General features: G+C 36.0%; 1 protein-coding gene across 1 annotated transcript; it reads right to left on the reverse strand.

Annotated features, from left to right (window-relative positions):
• Positions 1-39: 39 nt before the first annotated feature.
• Positions 40-16,373, reverse strand: LOC311086750 (CD48 antigen-like). The gene is made up of 10 exons (XM_084119800.1): positions 16,250-16,373; positions 15,509-15,817; positions 15,348-15,375; positions 8,561-8,790; positions 7,884-8,003; positions 7,003-7,058; positions 6,739-6,885; positions 4,009-6,594; positions 3,303-3,611; positions 40-657 (listed from the first exon to the last, which is right to left on the reverse strand). The coding sequence occupies exons 1-8, from the start codon at positions 16,296-16,298 to the stop codon at positions 6,442-6,444; spliced, it is 1,092 nt and encodes a 363-aa protein (XP_083975926.1). The 5' UTR covers positions 16,299-16,373; the 3' UTR covers positions 40-657; positions 3,303-3,611; positions 4,009-6,441.
• Positions 16,374-20,967: the final 4,594 nt, after the last annotated feature.

Raw genomic sequence — 20,967 nt, forward strand, 5'->3', positions numbered from 1 at the left:
TTTTTTTTTTTTTTTTTTTTAAATCACTCTGACTCATGACTGGTTCCATAATTTATTTTTGGAATGTACAGTGTCATGATTTTCAATGAAAAAAAAATAAAAATAAATAAAACCACATTTCAAATGAATCTGAGAAGATATTGAATTAATTGAACTTTTTTTTTTAATAAAGACAAGTTATATACAAGTTTAGTTTATTTCTAGAGCGCATTTACAAACAACAGTTGACCAAAGGGCACTGTACATATTATTGTACAAGACAGCAGCTGAAACCCACATTTAACACATTGAAAATGTATAATGTGTACTCAAAACATTGTTACCATGTTGCAAATTTCAGTCTATCCACATTTTATTTATTTCTCTTTCTTCATATGTGACTGTATACAGTATATGTACCTTGATCAACAGTGCAGAGTTCATTAACCTTCTTTCTGGCAGTCTTCCAGCTCACTGGGTTGCTAAGGTTACACATGATGTGGTCATCACTGCAGTTCAGATTTAGAGTGCAGTTATCTAATGATGTCCCTTCTGGAGAACAGCTGCTACTATTATAGATGGAGCTGATGATAATGTTACTTCCTTTACATGTAAAGCTACAGGAGTCAGAACTGGACCAGTTTGAGTTCACAGTCAAGACTGGAGCTTCCACTTCATCTGAAACACATACACACAACACAAGGATGAAGATAATGAAGACAGAATCATAAAACATAAACAAGGTTTTATTAAACTAGAAGGTAGCAAATGTAACACCATATGTAATGCACACACAAACAATAACTGACAACTAAAGACTGATAATGGAGGAACTAAATACACCGATGTAACGAACTAAATGATGAGATAAACAAACTAGTCAAACCATCCTCTGTAGCTATTGCTGGGTCTGCTGATCTCTGTGAAAGCTTTCAGTCTTTTTTCCTACAAAAAATTGATAACATTTATCAATCTTTCTCTTCTACTGCCACTCCCCATTCAACGCCATAGGTTGTCCATTAGACACTTTTTTACTCACAAACACATCTGTGGTTGAAAAACTGATTATCAAATCTAATTCTACCTCTTGTACACTCGATCATATTCCAACATATCTTCTAAAAACTCTTTTGCCTTCACTTATTCATCCTATTACTCACATTATTAACAGATCTCTTGCCACTGCCTATGTCCCGCTTAATCTGAAAGTATAGCGGCCATCACTCCAATTCTCAAGAAGTCCGGCCTCGACAACGCCATTCAGAACAACTATAGACCAATATCGAACCTCGCTTTCGTTGGCAAGCTACTTGAGAAGGTAGTTGTGGCACAACTGCAGTCACTCTTAGAGACACAATCTATTTGAACCACTACAATCTGGTTTCCGTCCATATCACAGCACAGAAACAGCTCTTTTAAATGTGCTAAATGATCTCCTAGCTTCTGATTCTGGTGCACATAGTATCCTGGTTCTTCTTGACCTCAGTGCAGCATTTGACACTGTGTGCCACTTTACACTTCTTTCTCTACTGTCTTCTATAGGTATCACTGGTGCGGCTCTTCGGTGGTTGACTTCATATCTATCAGATAGACAGCAATTTGTTAGGATAGGTGAGAATCGATCTGTACTTGGTCCTCTTCTATTTCTCATCAATTTGCTGCCACTAGGCCAGATCATCAGACGGCATGGTCTCAACTTTCATAGTTACGCTGATGATATTCAAATTTATTTTCACGATTAACCCCAACTCAGCTTGTCCACTCGCTTCTGTTTTCTCCTGTCTTCAGGAACTTAAAACATGGATGTCTGATAACTTCTTACAGCTTAATGCTGGGAAAACTGAAATCCTGTTAATTGGCCCCAAATCAAATAGTTTACCCGGACATGACATTTTTATTGATATTGATGGTGTTCAGATTAGGCCTTCAAAAACTGTGCGGAATTTGGGAGTTTTGTTTGACCCCACAGTATGCTTTCATTCACAGACTGTTAATTCATGCTTCTTTCACCTGCGGAATATTGTTCGTATACGCCCCTCTCTTAACTTTGGAGATGCTGAAACTGTTATTCATGCTTAACTTCCAGATTGGACTACTGTAACTCCTTATACAGCGGCCTACCCACCAAAGCAATACATCGTCTTCAAATGGTACAAAACTCTGCTGCTCGAGCACTTACATATAATAAAAAATCTGCACATATTACCCCTATCCTTCATCAACTTCACTGGCTTCCTGTGGTCAATCGCATCCAGTTTAAACTATTAGTCTTAGTTTATAAAGCCTGTCACGGTCCCGCACCTCAATACCTCGCTGAGTTAGTGCAACCATACCTTCCTGCCCGGACTCTTAGATCTAGCAACGAAAATTTGCTTGTCGTCCCCAGGTTTAAACTATCTACTGTGGGTGGTAGGGCTTTTAGTGTTGTAGGCCCTAAGCTATGGAATAAACTGCCCCCTAATCTTCGTGCCATCGACAACCTCCAGATCTTCAAATCAAAACTTAAAACTCATATATTTACCATGCTCAATAAATAATCTTCAATTCTATTTCTCTGTCTACCACTCTCTCACCTTTATTTTATTTTACATACTTTGCCAAAATTTATATTTTGCTAAAAAGGCTTATATGTTTGTTATCTTTGACTTATGTTCATTATTTGTAGTGTTTGCTTGTTTCCATCTGCTTATGCTTTTCTGCTTGCTTGATATAGCCTAATAAGCTGATTGCTTGTTTCTTTTGTCTGTCTACTATTTTTATTATTTTGTGAAGCGACCTTGGGTTCTTGAAAGGCGCTATAAAAATAAACATATTATTATTATTATTATTATTATTATGTGCAGCTGTGGTGTTAGATTAGTGTCCATGGAAAAAAAAGATTATTGGCGCGAAACAAAGACAAAGAAACATGTGACTGATGACAACAAACTGAAAGTCCATGAATCTAAAGATGAGTGAGTCCACACACACACACACACACACACACACACAAAACATTTAAGACCACATACACAGAGAAGAACTTACCAGTTCAAAATTTGAGTAAACTAGAACCAGACATAATTTATTATACTATTTTGTTCAGACTTCTTGAAAAGAACATAAATATATTTTTAACATACTAAAATGTATGCAGCAGGTTTTGAAATTCCATGAAAAAAAAATCATTATATAAAGTATGTAAAAAAAAACTCATATGTTAGCACATTATGTGCTCTGCATAATTGATATTGTTTTCTAAAGAAAACAAACTGAATATAATTAACATTGTTTTACTCTATATGCAGTTACATCATAGATTAAACCGTACATATCACACTCACCCATAACAGATACTCTGTATGTAACAATATTTTTCTCTGATTCTCCACTTGTTCTTGCTGTATAGAGTCCAGTGTCTGTCTTCTGCATGTTCTTCAGTGTGAGAGAGAAGGTTTTATCTTAGAAATCCACTCTGTCCTTGTAGGAAGAGTGAAGTTTTACTGTTCTAGATTCATGTATATATCTAACTATACTCTCTGATTTATCATTTGTCCAGGATAAAAGATCAAACTCTGGTAGTTCTTGTGTCTGTATATCCAGTTGAACAGAATCTTCCGTCTTCACAAACACAGAGATCTCAGCACTGAACCCTGAGGAGAGAGAAAATGAGACTTTGATTAAAGGACAAAGTTTAGTAACTGTTTGCTAACAGGCTTTGTAGCATACAGTATGCCTACTTATAATAGGGAAAATCCAAATTCCGAACCAGCGCTTACCACCATAATTTATAATGTTGATCAAATTATAGAATCCCATTATATGTGACGTGAATTGGTTATTTCACCGTAAATCCCCCTTATTTCTGAACTCTGATTTTTGCTGTATAACAAATCAGTTAAATCTCGTAAATTTCGTCAAAAAAAAAGACTGCCACTGCCAACCAAACAAAAACAAAGCTAAACTAAGAATTAAAAGTTAATTTCAGAAAGAATCTTAAAACCTACTTTCACTTAATTAAAGGTATCATAAAAAGATTGGATCTTTTACCTGTGTTGAAAGTAAGAAGACAAATTAACAGGAGCAGCATAAAAGCCATCGTAGCAAACAAAAATGCCCGTTTCTGTGCGGGTTTTTCAGTGGAGGGAGTTTGAGTAGTAATGTGACTTCATCCTCATCGACCACAGATAGGAAGAAACTCTGCGTCATTTCCGCTTTGCTCTGTGCTCGTTCAAATCATGACCGTAAGGGGACTAAAGTCAAAGTGCAAATATAATTTTATATATAGAAATATAAAGAAAACACCTTGCATCCTTTGAGTTCATGTGAGAAGAAATTCACACCTAAAGAGTCAGAAAGTCAAAGATGGCCCAGAACTACACAGCAAACTCAAACAACACAAAACTACTGTTAGTATTTTAGATAAATGAACATTGTTGTTCTTCTACAGGGTCTACAGCTTTTCCTAAAGCCTGTAAATTTCGTTTGATTGAAGGGTTATATGGTTCGGTGACTTCCATCTGACTTTCTTTTTAAATTCATGAGGGGTCTTTCTTCAGTGTTCCACTTCACTGTCCCCCCACGTCTCACTTCTTTGACACCAACATCCTGTTTGCACGTTTGGTTAACATGGAATATCAATTTTCAAAACCACAATTTTTGGTGTTCAAGAATAGAACATAAGAACTTTAGCGTATATCTCATGTACAACTAAAACTGATGAAAATGTTTCTTATTTCAATCTGGAACTTTCCAAAGGAATATTCAGTGTTTAACCTTACAGTGATCAGGATCTGTGGCAAGACTGAGAAATGATTACAGTAAATGCACAGTCAGAAGATTTAAAAGCAGAAGTGTTAAGCTAGTTCACATTAATAGGAAGTGGCAATTCCTGTTGTGACATGCTAGACTCTATAAGCTATATTTTACACAGCATTGTGCTGTCCTTGTATTTGTGATAAAGCTTGTGTGATATAGATTTTATAGTACAGTTTAGCGTAACAAGTGTGTAAATAAGTAGGTAAAAGACAGGGATTGTCCGGAATACCCTCTTTAAAGTAAAACTACTTTCCTGCCATGGATTCAGGATCTGCTGTTGCCAGTGTAGTTTAATTTCACATTGAGGCTTATGTGTGGCCTAAATAAATAAATACATACATTTGAATGCCTTTATTGTCATTGCACTTAGCTGTACAACAAAACTCCTTCTGGTAAAATTAACACACAAGCACAATACAAAACACTGAGTAAATGTAACATACAACTCAACATAGCAGCAAGAAATAAAATGAGCAGTAGAAGGTATATTGGACAATCCCATGTGTATTTACTGTCCCAGTACTGTTGTAAAATCATGCTTTTTTTCATCTTCACAAACTCTCTAAAGTGCAACCCTTTTTATCCCAGAGTTACTTCCAAACAGTGATTCATGCTTTCGTAACAACTCGTCTAGACTATTGTAATTCACTTTATTTTGGTGTCTCTCAGTCTTCCCTCTCCCGTCTACAAGTATGCAAGTATGACCGCAAGTATGAGTCGGTCACCCCTATATCCACACTACACTACCTGTCAAATTTGATTTTAAAATGTTATTGTTTATAAAGCTCTCAACAAATTGGCCCCTCAGAACCTGACCGATCTGCTCTGTCCGTACACTCCTTCTAGAACTCTGAGATCCAGCGATCACTCATTGTGCCTAGATCTTTAATTAAAAAAACGAGGTGATCAAGCTTTTGCGACTGCAGGCCCAAAACTTGGGAACAGTCTACCTCTTTACATCAGATTAGCTCCCTCTGTTTCCACCTTCAAATCTTCTTTAAAGACCTATTTATTCTCTTTGGCTTTTAATATTTCTTGATTTAGGTACGATTATTGTTAATCTATTGTTGTGTGTTCCTTTATTGGTTACATAATTTTTATTTTATTCTGTTCTGTACAGCACTTTGGTCAGCCTTGGTTGTTTTTAAATGTGCTTCATAAATAAATATTGTATTGTATTGTATTGTATAAACAGTCAATGTATTGCACAGTCCCATAAGCGTACATACATACATATATACATACATGCATACATACATACTCATTTAGGCCCTGAAAATATGTTTTATTCAGAGTCAATACTGCTTTAGGTTTACATTTATCAAAATATCTGTACAGGACTTCAATTTCTTGTAATACACTCGCAATTGAGCATTATTGTATGTCTTAGCATACTGTAGCTGCACAAATGAACAAAATAACTTAAATATTGTCTGGTAAAAGGTGCAAGAACAGTTAAACACAAGTACATGAGGACAGACTACAAAAAAAGAGACAAAAACAAAGAAACTGAACAAGAACAGATTAAGTGGGAAAGAAATGTAAGACAAGTGGGGGAAAATGGTTAAAGCAATACAGGACTTACGGTAATAGACCAACACACATTAAGTGGTTTTCAGGTGTTGAATGCAAAGGCCTTTTTATTAAAAGTTCCCCTTTTATATTTTATTCTGGTTTTGGATGTACAGATTTATCCTCGGCTGGCCGTTTATTGACCGCAGCATAAATGGTGGGATCATCAGATTTTTGTTGATTCTGAATGGTACAGTAGATAGTGGCTGGTGCATTTGGCTTGCTGTTCTCTGTTAGTGTTGCACTCTGAAATAAAGAACAAAATCATTTGCGTTCATTAAAACATTTTCCCAACACATCATATAAACATCTACAGGTTCTCAAGTGCCTGAACGTGCCTTTAATCCAAATGTATTTTTTGTAAAGTTAGAGTAAGAGCTTCATCTTCACCTGATTCACAGAGTCATGACTGGGTGAGATCTGGTCGGTTTCCATCGTAACATCAGGAGGTCCATGTTCTCTTACAGTATCGTACAGTGTGCAGGGATTTGTTGTTTTCTCCAACGTCTCCAGTGGACTTTGTGGTGGCTTAATATTCTTAATATTCAGACAAATTCAATCAACATCAGACTCAGTGATGCAAAACTTGTTTCAAAAAGACATAAACCGCATTTATCATCAGTGGTTAATGAAGGATAGTAATATGAAACTTACGTCAACTTTTTCATAGACTGTAAGTTCATTCTGCTGGTCAGGGGTGTAGGAATGATCTGAAAACATAAATCTCATCAGACATAAAAAAACCTGTTATTTTTAAAAGCACAACAACTGAACTAGAAACATCATTCTAGAATTTTAATTCTGGTATTTAGAACTTTAATAAGACATCAATGTACAAATAAAAATGCCAATATTAAATACAAGAATTGTTATATAATTGTTATAAATTAGTAGCTTTATTAAAAATGATGCCACTATGAATTTTAGAACATCAACTTCAACTTTATACTGTACTAGGTTAAATGGTCAGTTTCATATTTAATTCAGCCAAATATTTAATTTTTACACACATTTAGTCAATGGTTAAATCTGCATGTGGTCTATATGCTACTAGAAAATATATATAAACATTTTTTTATTTTATTTTTTTAAATATAGTTTGAAACCTGAACTGCTCTGTGAAGAATAGTAAGTGAAGTTATTTCAGTTCCAAAGACTGGCAAAACTACTTTTGGGTCAAAAAAAAAAAAAAAAAAAATCAAGTCATATACTCTTTCAAAAATCACTCTGGAAAAAAGTAGGTTTGCATTAGATTTTGATGTCAAACTTTAACTGTTTAAGTGTTGTTCTAACTGTTGAAAAGCTTGGATGGATGAGGCACAAGATCATATGCTTTGTGCAAATACTGTAAATATGATTATATTTGTTTCTTAACATTAATAAAAGACATTTGACATACACACACAGTACAGTCTTTTATTTTCAAAGAAACATACTCTTAGTATGTTTAACGCTCAATATGAAATAGTGCCTAGCATTGATTAAATTCTCTTTAATGTGTCTTTAAAATGAATGTAAGATTAGATGCTTTGTACCTTTTTTTCTCTTGTAGAGACACCAGCCGATCACTGATGCCAACATACATGTTGTAAATAGGCACATAAGGAGGATAAACCATGTGGGGTACGGTGAATTTTTTATAGCTTGTGGTGTTTCTACATGAAAGATAAGAACAAAAACAATCAGTTTTCCCAGACTGAATTTTAAACAAACAGGCATTTCAGACCAGTGTTTAGTTACATTCTCTCATTAATTTTCTGTTTCTTCATTATGTGACCCTGGACCACAAAATGGGTACATTTTTTTTAAATTGAGATTTATAGATCATATGAAAGCTGAATAAATAAGCTTTCCATTGATGTATGGTTTGTTAGAATAGGGCAATATTTGGTCAAGATACAACTATTTGTAAATCTGGAATCTGTGGGTGCAAAAAATCGAAAAATTGAGAAAATCATCTTTAAAGTTGTCCATTTATGTTCGCGATTGTGCTGCATTCACTCACAAAAATAAATGTTTTATGTATTTACGGTAGGATATTTACAAAATATCTTCATGGATCAAGATCTTTACTTAATATCCTAATGATTTTTGGCATAAAAGAAAAATCGATAATTTTGACCCATACAATGTATTGACTCGTGCGACTTATGACTGGTTTTGTGATCCAGGGTCACATATGTGAGTGTATGGATACAGTACAAGTATGTACCTTGATCAACGGTGCAGAGTTCATTAACCTTCTTTCTGTCAGTCTTCGAGCTCACTGGGTTGCTATGGTTACACATGATGTGGTCATCACTGCAATTCAGATTTAGAGTATAGTTATCTGATGATGTCGCTTCTGGAGAACAGCTGCTACTTTTATAGATGAAGCTGAAAATAATGTTACTTCCTTTACATGTAAAGCTACAGGAGTCAGGGCTGGACCAGTTTGAGTTTACAGTTGTAAGGCCCGTGAAATTGGTCCAATCTGCCGGTTCGCCAATATACGGGGAAGGTCTCACGTGTTCTGTCCTTACTCGTGCAAAGTATTTGGTTGGTTAAATTTACAATACATTTAGTTATGTATTCTCTCGTTAATTCATCTGACTCCATAAATGAAAGGGTTTAATAATATCTGTGCCTCACTAAAAGTGAGTGGATGTTTGACTATTCCGTTTAACTCTTCAATGTAAATAATATCAAAGTCAGTTAGAATAATCAAATGTAACAATTTATTATGTCAGGTAAATGTATCATGCCAGTTTCATAATCAATTCAAAGATAATCGATACAAAACATCAAATGCTCTGGAATAGAGATAAGATGCAAACCCAACATTTAAGAAATACGTTAGGCTGAGAGATCTACATCTCCCAGCCTAACGGACCCATCTGAAATACAGAAAAAGGCCCCGATCTCCCTGCTGCACTTCATTAAATAGCCAGACCTCTTTCACATGTAAACATGTGCTAACAAAGGAAATTTGCATTTAGAGGTAGCACCTCTGTGTGTAGGGAGACCATTTGTCTAGAGGCCAACCCCTCCTTGTGTGCTAGTTATCCATAAACCTTCAAAAACCTTATTACCTTGTGTTTTACTTATTCTGGAAATAGGACATTTGTACCAGGCGCACTGTGACATTTTAAATGATACCAAACATGAAAATACTGTGATAATCCTTCACATTTCCTATACATTTCCTATACACATCACCTATACATTTTCTTGGGTGATTTCAGGTGATCGTCTGAGCATGAGAGAGAGGGGTGAGGGGAGAGGGAAAGAGATGTAGATTAGGATGACTCGGAGGTGAGACTTTCGTCTCGATGGTGCACGAGGGCCAGTTCAAATGCTAATCTCCAGAGAGGTCCTTTTGTCCTCTCAGGGCCTGGTCACCCCCAAAACAGACTGTCTGGAATTCCCTAATTTATCAATTCTTACAGTTTTCCCTCCTTGACTCCGTGGGTCAAATTCAAATGAGCTCCTATGGAGTCACTGATAAACGTCTGTTGTCATTCTTGAGATGTCACCCAAAAATTGTCTTTTCAATGTTAGCATCTGTAGAAGCTTGCAGAGGGCTGTGTTCACCTGCAGAACACCTGGTCTCACCAGGTGTATGTTGCTTGAGTCCAGCAAGTGGATGAATGCATTCAGGTTTTCTTCCTGTGATGCGAGCAAAATTCGTAGAGTCAATCTGGACCTTTGTAACTTGTTCAGTTGATGTGTCATTCCTCCATGGAGAAACTTCTGCTTCTCTGGCACCTTCTCCACGATGATGATCTGACCCTTCTTGACCAATCCTGTCACCTCCAGCGGTGCGGTTGTCTGGGCAGACCTCAGTGGATGAAGGGCTTCTCCTTAGTTCACACTGCTTTGTGTGAAAAGCTTGAGACACCTGAAAAGCATCTTAAATGTCCACTTCACGATTGAGCACTTATGAACTTGAAGTCGTATGGAAATGCATGGGAACACATAATGCAACAAAACAAAATCATGTCATGCCTTATATAAACTATCATGTTCATGTCAGCAAGTGCGAATGGTACATCTGGTCTCAAATGTTTCTCAGGGTCATGTAGGATGGTCTCATTTTTAAATATCCAATTCTTCACTACCACTGTGATGTTAAATGGTAGTGGAATTTAATTATTCTTGATCTGAATTATTCAAAGGAAATGCAGCAAGAGGTCGGTGTAACCTAAATAAATAACAGCAATAATAATATTCAATATAATAATCACTTTGTTCATGAATCCTCCAATGCAAGCCACCTATGCAGATCTAAGAAGTGACTTGGAACATGTTTAAGCATATAAGAATGGAGATTGTTCATTCATTGCAACAGTGTTGTGTGTGTGTGTGTGTGTGTTTGTGTTGGTGCGAGAGAGAGTGTGTGTGTGTGTGTGTGTGTGTGTGTGTGTGTGTGTGTGTGTGTGTGTGTGTGAGTGAGAGAGAGAGAGCTGGCTAAGTCACAGTCGATGACAGGGCTAAATTGTAAATTTTGTGTGAGTGCTCACACTTCAGATCTATCCGTTTTTATGATATTTCTGTTATTAGTGGTAAGTTGAGAAATCAGGGGCCCTCTGACTTTCCAACCACCTTAATAACAATCAGAAAGTTTGAACATTTTGAAATTTTATAGCAGGTCTGTCTCTGCTTTATACTTTGCATCATTGACTTGTGACTGTAGTCATTCATATGTATATTTCAGTGTTTTCCAATGAGTTGACAGTGTGTTGTGAATAGCGTATGCTATGTTTGTCTCTTTTAGACTGTCATAACCAACCTATGTGTGTGAAGCTATCTGGATCTGTTTGTGTGAAGATGACACATCTTCGTATTATGTGTAGTGTTCTGTGTTCAGTTGTGAGGGTATAGTGATGGAGGTGTGTGTTCAGTGTTCATATCTAGGAGATGGGTGGAATCTAATCTATAACAATTGTGTTGCAAATTTAGTTCCAGTTCTAAACTGGCAGGCCATATTTATGCAGTAATGTAATAGTGTGACGTGTGAAAAGGCCTTTTGTAATGTCTTTTCACCCATCTCCCGAGGTTATGTTCTAACAATTCCGCTGTCCTGGCCTTGATCCAGGTGGGGTCCGGCCCATCCTGGCGTCCGTCCTTCGAGGAATTTGCAGAAGTAAACCTGAGACATAAAACAGAGGAGAGTGAACCACAGACAGATAATTCCAATATTTCAAAAACATTAAATTCAGACGTGTGGAATTCTTTTACTTGTTCCATTATCATGTCAGTTGCAATTTTAATTCCAGATGTCACATGAAACCGAGTTTCATTGACCACGTCTGAATTGTTGCTGTTGTCTCAGTGTGTTGTGACACCTGAAGCTGCTTTTTCAGTTCAGCCTTCAGTCTGCTGCATGTGCAATGCTCATTGCTTTCTCTCATTACAGCCAGATCTCTGGGTTGTCTGGTTAGCATTTGCTGTTTATGGTGTCGTTCACACATTTTAGTTAGTGCAGATATTTTTTGACCTGCAAAAAACTGTGGTACTTCTGTCTGCTGTTTAGCATTTCACACCCTCCTTGTAAATTTACTTCTCTGATTAGATTACATTTTAGTTGTTGCACAATTTGGTTTGCTATTACCTGTGCCACAATTCTAGCCGTGTTTTCTAACGGTGAAAAATAAAGGCATACCCCTCCCCTTTTTTGGCACTGGGTAGCACACAAATAAAATTCTGTTTCAGAAATTCAATTTTAATGACGAAAGTCACACTTCTCCAATTATTATTATGCTCTGCGAGTGTGATATAATGTTTATTATAATTCAAGTTATAATATAATTATATTCTTTAACAATACAAGTCAAATTATATTGTTTTCAGTCTCTGAAGAGTCTCTCGAACAACAACGCATGGTCAAATCTCTGCTTGTTCTTATGTCAATACATTTGAATATGAAAAGGCTTTTTTGGCTCTGGGCTGATAAGATGTACATTCGCTATTTCTCTTTTTTCTTTGCTAGGTTTCAAATACCCTTTCTTCTAATTTAGTCTTTTTCAATGGCCATTATAATGTTTGATTCGTCTATTTACTCTTACTTTAGATTTTTCCGTTTATAGATAAGGAAACTATATCGCTTTGCAGTCCTTCTCCTAAGGATGCACGACACAATCTCGCCAGTCTGACTTACCAAAACAGAGGTAATTGGCTAAATATCTGGAATCTGCCGTATTCACACGTACAAAATAACAGACACTTAAATAGCCCCCTTGAATGCCACCTCAGGAACTTAATTCAATCGTTTCAATTAGTAGAGGTCAAGACCACCATTAAAAGACGTTAGCGATCAACTTACTTTTCTTAAAATGGCTTTGGTTTAGTCAAGCCCGTGGGATATCCACGTACACTTATCTAAAAGAACATTAAATTAGAACAGAGGTTATGGAACGCACCCGAATCCAGGTTGATCAAACAGCATTAGCTGATTCTGGACGGAAATTAACTCGTCCCCCTCATTCAAGTACACTTGAATCTGATATCCAGTATTAGTCGTCACTAATGTCTGGCGCAAACTTGTGGAAATATACGAATCCGGTAATCTATTTGGGAAAAATAATTGCAGAGCAATCCAGAATGAGTTCAAACGTGACAATATTTAGTTCTCTGAAGCCTTAAATATGAAAAGGTTTTTGTTTCAGGATTAATGAGATGCGTTCGCTGTTTCTGATTTTCAAATTCATTGTGAATCACACTATAGCCACCAAATTTAGCACAGACACACGTTTAATTCAGTTTACACAGGATCCATGGCCTAGAATACAACATCTACAACCTTTACCTAAGTGTTCCAAATACACTCACAGCAAAGCAATCCTGTGTTAAAGAATAAACTTTAAATTAGCCTATGTGCATGTAACACAAACAACCAAATTGTGTTCTGTGTGCACGATGTATTAAGCACAATTTCAAATTTGAAAATTAACAAAATTATTCATTGCTCAGAATAGTATCCTCAAATATTTGAACAGCTTGCGCGCGATCATAGCTAGTTATAACGGCACCTTTTTATACTTGTATTACCCCAGCGTGTTACAATGTTTTAGAGTTTATTCTGCCATCGTTTTTACAGACTCGCCACATTTAACAGCTCCTGTCAGTTGTGTTGGATATATTTTAGAGATTACTCTGCCATCGTTTTTACAGTCTCGCCATATCCCCAACCACCTAACAGTGATAACCAAGCAAAATTTTCTAATTTTCGTGAATTTTTGACTAGATAGCATATCAAATACTTTAGAGGTTTACTTTTCAGAGGAACTGAAATAAGCCAAATTAAATTGAATATCTTAATTTAATTCCATCAATGTTAAAGTTTTAGCATTTAGCATTAGCCTTGAATGCAGCATGGACAATAGCATTTAGCATTAGCCTTGAGCGCAGCATGGCTTTAGCATTTAGCGTAGCCTTGAGCGTTTTGAAAGCAACATGGACAATAGCATTTAGCATTATCCTTGATATTTGAGTTTTAGCCTGTACATCATATCATCCTGTTTTCCCAAAATTTTCTTTCCATAAACAATGCATCGATCTGCCTTTTTATTTATAAAATCACGTGTTTTCCGATTGTTTACAAACGTAGATTTTTCTTTCTCTGTTTCTTGTTAGTTTGCTCATTCTCTTCACGTGTTGCTGGTTTGTTTAACAAGCCCAGATACAACAATGGCCGGAAAACATGCTTCTGATTTTAAAACTTTTTAGGCTTTACTTTTTTCAGCTCTTCATCGAGTTATTAATTATTTGGAAGATGTTATTCTTATTTTAGGTTTTGCTTCCTGTTGCTTAGGCAAAACAAGGAGATCTTTAAAATCGAATCATTCTTCATCTGGCTGCCGCATCAAACATTCCTTCAACACTTCTAAGAATGCAAAGAAAATTGACTTACCACAACCGCAGGAGAAAGAGAAGATGTTCTCAACCTCTTGTTGATTTTAAAATCCCAATACTTGCTGGAAAGGACATTTCTCGTGAAACTGTTTTGATCTGTTTTGAGATCACGTCGAGGTCACCATTTTGTAAGGCCCGTGAAATTGGTCCAATCTGCCGGTTCGCCAATATACGGGGAAGGTCTCACGTGTTCTGTCCTTACTCGTGCAAAGTATTTGGTTGGTTAAATTTACAATACATTTAGTTATGTATTCTCTCGTTAATTCATCTGACTCCATAAATGAAAGGGTTTAATAATATCTGTGCCTCACTAAAAGTGAGTGGATGTTTGACTATTCCGTTTAACTCTTCAATGTAAATAATATCAAAGTCAGTTAGAATAATCAAATGTAACAATTTATTATGTCAGGTAAATGTATCATGCCAGTTTCATAATCAATTCAAAGATAATCGATACAAAACATCAAATGCTCTGGAATAGAGATAAGATGCAAACCCAACATTTAAGAAATACGTTAGGCTGAGAGATCTACATCTCCCAGCCTAACGGACCCATCTGAAATACAGAAAAAGGCCCCGATCTCCCTGCTGCACTTCATTAAATAGCCAGACCTCTTTCACATGTAAACATGTGCTAACAAAGGAAATTTGCATTTAGAGGTAGCACCTCTGGGTGTAGGGAGACCATTTGTCTAGAGGCCAACCCCTCCTTGTGTGCTAGTTATCCATAAACCTTCAAAAACCTTATTACCTTGTGTTTTACTTATTCTGGAAATAGGACATTTGTACCAGGCGCACTGTGACATTTTAAATGATACCAAACATGAAAATACTGTGATAATCCTTCACATTTCCTATACATTTCCTATACACATCACCTATACATTTTCTTGGGTGATTTCAGGTGATCGTCTGAGCATGAGAGAGAGGGGTGAGGGGAGAGGGAAAGAGATGTAGATTAGGATGACTCGGAGGTGAGACTTTCGTCTCGATGGTGCACGAGGGCCAGTTCAAATGCTAATCTCCAGAGAGGTCCTTTTGTCCTCTCAGGGCCTGGTCACCCCCAAAACAGACTGTCTGGAATTCCCTAATTTATCAATTCTTACACAGTCAAGACCGGAGTTTCCACTTCATCTGAAACGCACATTAAAACATTTAAGGCCACATACACGGATTCAGTGATGCTAGAACTTGCCTATTCAAAACTTGAGTAAACCAGGACAAGACATTGTCTTACATCATAGACTGAGCAGTACATATCACTCACCTATAACAGATACTCTGTATGCAGCAATATTTTTGTTCAATTCTCCACTTGCTATTGCTGTATAGAGTCCACTGTCTGTCTTCTGCATGTTCTTCAGTGTGAGAGAGAAGGTTTTATCACTGAAATCCATTCTGTCCTTGTAGGAAGAGTGAGGTTTTACTTTTTTAGATTCATTGTCATATTTAACTATATTCTCTGATTTATCATTTATCCAGAATAAATCATCAAACTCTGGTAGTTCTTGTGTCTGTATATCCAGCTGAACAGAATCTCCCGTCTCCACAAACACAGAGATCTCAGCACTGAACCCTGAGGAAGGAGAAAATAAGATGTTGTTTAAAGGACACTGTTTAGTAACTGTTTGCTTACTGCTGTTTCCATGTACAGTAACAGTTTCCACAAGCTAAAGGTTTTTTAGTTGGAATTTAATTTAGTTAATGGGTATTTTAGCATGCAGTAGGCTTCTGCTACTAGGGGAAAAAACAAGATCTTTCTCTGTAAAGATGAACTGAAAGCCAAGTTCAAGACAAACTACTGTAACAAATCATTCAAATCAAAATTTTAGTTTAAAACATTTTTGACATTAAACTAAGCATAAGGCAAATAAACATTAAGAATTAAAAGTAATTTTTGAGAGAATCTTAAATCTGTCCTTCAATTCAGTCATTATCAAAAAACAACAACAACAAAAAACATTAATCAAAGATTTATTTATCTTAGTAAAATAATTGGATTTTGTACCTGTGTTGTAAGTATGAAGACAAATTAACAGGAGCCGCATAAAAGCCATCGTGGCAAACAAAAATGTCCGTTTCTGTGCGGGTTTTTCAATGAGGAAGTTTGAGAAGTAATGTGACTTCAACCTCAGGACCACCGATAGGAAGAAACTCTGTGCTCATGACCGTAAGGGGACTATATGACAAAGTGAAAATATGATACCTGACTTTAGCTATAAAAAACACTTTGCATCCTTTGAGTTCATGTGAGAAGAAATTCTCTCTCCTAAAGAGTCAGAAAGTCAAAGATGGCCCAGAACTACACAGCAAAGCCAAACAACACAAAACTACTGTTAGTATTTTACATAAATGAACATTGTTTTTCTTCTACAGGGTCACTGTAAAAAAAAAAGTGTAATTTTACAGATAATTGTCTGTATTTTTTGACAGAATTTTACCGTTTTGTCATTATACAGCAAATATCTGTAAAATAAAAGGCATTTGCTGTAATTTAAAGGTCCATTGTTAAATTTACAAGTAATTGCTTGTATTTTGGTTTTACAGCAATTTTACGTTTTTTAAAAGGAACTTGTCTGTATTTTTACAGAGTTATGTGTAATTTTACAGAAATTATTAAGTAATATTTTACAGATTTTTTCTGTGAAATTAGAAAACAAAGAAAATAAGGTATAACTGCGGAAATCAGCATCTATTCAATATGTTTTCCTTACAGATTATTAAGCATGTGGGGGTTAAAGTGAGTTTTTTTTAAGGTTAAATAAAAGTATTTGTACCATAGACTGTGATTTGTACATACAGTACCCTACATAGGCTACAGTAGGCCTGAATTATTTTTTATTTCACATTTTATTTTATACTCATTTTTTATCATTATTTCATTGTCTTATTCTCCCATAATTTCAGGTATATTTTATGAATATTTTTCCAAATCTCCGTTGCTTCACATTCAGGGCTTTGTGTGTGTGTGTGTGTGTGTGTTTGAGTGCGCGCGCGCGATGACGCAGATTCAAATTCATTTCAGCTGTTTACTCCCGCCCACAACGGTTAAAGTTAGCTGATCAGTCGAGCACTTTGGGCAAGCGGGAGATTTGAATTCAGTCTACCCTCGTGAAGTGGATTGTGAGATCAACAGTGGTTCAAACTCAAAGCAATCGTATTCGTCAAGAGCAGCCGTGAGCAGGAGCCCTGTTTTCAGTCAGTCCGTTTGGATTCTTCGGAAATAACGCCCTTTTCAGTGAGCCTTGTTCGTCACAGCGGACATCATGCCAACCGATCACCGGCTGAGGTAAGAGTCTCATTATACTAAGTTACATGTGAACGATATTTTATATTACATTTGTGTTAAGTTTACAGTTTTCAAGCTAACGTTAGCATTTTTAAATGATGTTCAGTTAACAGGCGAGAGCTGGAGGGCAAAACACTGAAAATGTAGCATGCGCCTTTACATTTTCCATCTGTTTTAAGAAAGATCAGTTGAACCCACACCTCAAAAGACCTAAAACGAGCTTTCGTAGACTTGTTATACATATCAAAGTCCGTTTAATTGTATATAAAATCTTCGTTAATACGCGATAGTATCTGTCAGTAAATCAATCTCTTAAATGGCGGGACATTTTGAAACACTGCCTGGAAGCTGAAAACTCTTCTCTTAAAAATATCCTTGGTTTTAATTATAGTAAAATTATAGTAACCACGTTTTTGGCGGATTTTTATTACCATTTTTAATAACCACAGTTATACTACAAATAGGCCTACCATGTTTGTTTGTTTTTTTGTTTTTTCTTTGTGGTTAAACCATAGTTAATTTTCGTAAGGGTTAACGTGGCTATCAAGACTGTTAAGAAAACGAATTCTGTAAATACTGTACTTGATACAGGAAAGCACATGAGACTAGAATATGAACACCACATGATAAATTGCATATTCTGGCTGCATCTGCTTGCCAACACGTAGGCTAACGTTAGCTATAGAATGCATACATGTGCATATATTAGGCTTATAAAATAAAAGTTGATAGAATGTTTGTGTTCTGATGAAGAAATGAACTTATCTACATTTTGGATGACCTGGGGTCATCATAGTAGCCTTTTTCATAGGATACTTTTGATCATTGGTTATGAAAATTGCATTGATCCAGATGAACAGAAAGTTACACCCCTAGGTGTCTCAGCTCAAAACATCATTGTTAGCCTTTCCTGCTCAGCTTCCAGATCATAGTCAGTTGAGGTTTTGCATTGTCCCAGTGGAACATACTCTGACATGTGTAAATGTAATACTGAGTTGTTAAAAAAAAATGTTTTTTTTTTTTTTTTTTTTGTGATTTCAGGTCAAGTGGAAAGCAGAATGATCATGGCAAACAAGGTATGGGAAGAAGTAATTTAAAATATTGTAATGGCTGAGTCATCTGATTCCATATGATTTCACTAAAAGTGGCAGAACATTTAATTTGTTTTATACTGTATTTTCCCATGTGAATATTCATTTGATCCTTGTGAGGCCACTGGAGCTGCACAAGGTTTGGTTTTACTACAGTAAGACCACGATTGTGTTAGATTCCACCCATCTAATTATTTTTTTTTTTTTGTAGTGTAACTAGGCTCTGTCATTTAGAAACATGACTTTTCCTATCACTTAATGACACATATCTCTACCTTTCATTCCAGCCAGAGGATCTGACGGTTGCTGCTCGCATCTCAGCCTACCTGATGGAAAATTCTTGCTGGATGAATGACCTTCAACTCAACCTTGCCAAGACAGAACTGCTTATGGTTTCAGCCAAACCATCCTTGCTGTGTGATCCTGCTGATTTGCCTTATACAACATCAGAAAGATCCGGCCCTTCCTATCGGAGCCACACAACTCCTTGTCTAAGCTCTTGTTCTATCCAGACTGGACTATTGTAATGCTCTCCTGGCAGCTCTTCCAGCATCAGTCAAACCTCTGCAACTGATCCAGATGCTGCAGCAAGACCTAAACTCACTGCTTCAGATCTATGTGTGTCTCCAGAAGCTTGTGTTCTGCAAGTGAACGGCGCCTTGTGGTGCCATCATCCCAAAGAGACACAAAATCACTTTCACTGACCTTTACCTGGACTGTTCCCTGCTGGTGGGATGACCTGCCCAACTCAACACATTTTCAAGAAACTGTTAAAGATCCATCTTTTCATAAACACTTGACCCAATAATACTAAATCTTTGTTTTAATAATAAAAAAAAAAAATTGTGCACTGTGCTACACTAACTGGGACTTGTCACTGCACTTGTTGCTTCTATTGTTCATTTAATTTTAAGTCACTTTGGATAAAATGTAATTGTAAATGTTTGAAATAAGTTATATTAGAGTATAAATGCATACGGCAATTGTCTTTTAATGTGGATATTTTTACATGTTCTAAATGATATACTAAGCCTGTATTTCCTATCATTCACGTATCTTGATGTTCAGTGTTTGTTTAATGAGTAATACTGTAAATGTGCTGGTATTCCGTACTTGTACGTTTAGTTAATTTAACAGAAATTGACTGTACATTTGCTATTAAGTACTTAATTAGAGATTGGTCAAAGTTGTGAAACTGGATCTGCAAAAAATTAAAACTGTAAATATTCAAACTTTGTATTTGAATTTATGTACTTATTACATTTTTATACATAACTTCATAGTTATTTTACAGAGAAAAACTATATATTAAAAGATAATTACTGTAGATAGACAGAGCATTATTATAAAATAACTTTATAAAACCCTAAATTTACAGTTTAACCTTAAAGTTAAATGTTCTTTTTATTTAATTTGACATAATTTATCTGTTTTTCCACGGTTTAATAAGCCATTATTAACAGTAATGTACTGCAATTTAATTAATTTTGACCGTAAAGTCAATTCTGTATTTTTACGGTTTTTGCCTGTAATTTTGTGAAATGGTTATTTGCTGTAATTTAACGGAACCCGTCTGGAAACTGCTGCCAGAGATTTACCGTTTTTTTACGGGATTTTTTTTTACAGTGTAGGTTTTCCTAAAGCCTGTAAATTTCGTTTAATTGAAGGGTTATAGCACGGGTATATTTGTGGCAATAGCCAACAATATAAAATTATATGGATCATTATATGGGTCCATTGGCCCATTTGGCCCATATGGGTCAATATGGGTCCATTTGACCCATTATATGGGTCAAAATTTTCGATTTTTCTTCACCAAAAATCATTCGTTCCATGAAGGTATTTAGTAAATTTCCTACCGTAAATATATAAAACATTTATTTTTGTGAGTGAATGCAGCACAATCACGAATTTACAAATAGTTGTATCTCGGCCAAATATTGTCATATCCTAACAAACCAATGGAAAACTTATTTATTCAGCTTTAATGTATAAATCTCAATTTCAAAAAATTGACCCATGTGACTGGTTTTGTGGTCCATGGTGACATATGGTTCGATCTGACTTTCTTTTTAAATTCATGAGGGGTCTTTCTTCAGTGTTCCACTTCACTTCACCCCCAACGTCTCACTTCTATACACCTACACACATCCTGTTTGCACGTTTGGTCGAGGACCATAAATACACACAACATGTACACAAGTCATAACAGGCACAGTTTATGATTATGCAGATATAAAACTGCTAGATAAAAGAGAAGCTTGGATGTTCATTCACAACCTATCAGACCTAAATATATTCACATTATGAACAACTGAATTTTATAAATATACATAATTATCATGT

This window comes from Abramis brama, assembly GCF_963993115.1.
Source record: "Abramis brama genome assembly, chromosome: 7".
NCBI lineage: Eukaryota > Metazoa > Chordata > Actinopteri > Cypriniformes > Leuciscidae > Abramis > Abramis brama.

Coding starts and splice junctions, on each gene's coding strand:
- LOC311086750 (XM_084119800.1), bottom strand. CDS start 16,298: ATGGCTTTTATGCGGCTCCTGTTAATTTGTCTTCATACTTACAACACA. Junction 7,059..7,883: donor TCTCTACAAGAGAAAAAAAG/GTACAAAGCATC, acceptor TTATGTTTTCAG/ATCATTCCTACACCCCTGAC. Junction 6,886..7,002: donor CAGTCTATGAAAAAGTTGAC/GTAAGTTTCATA, acceptor CTGAATATTAAG/AATATTAAGCCACCACAAAG.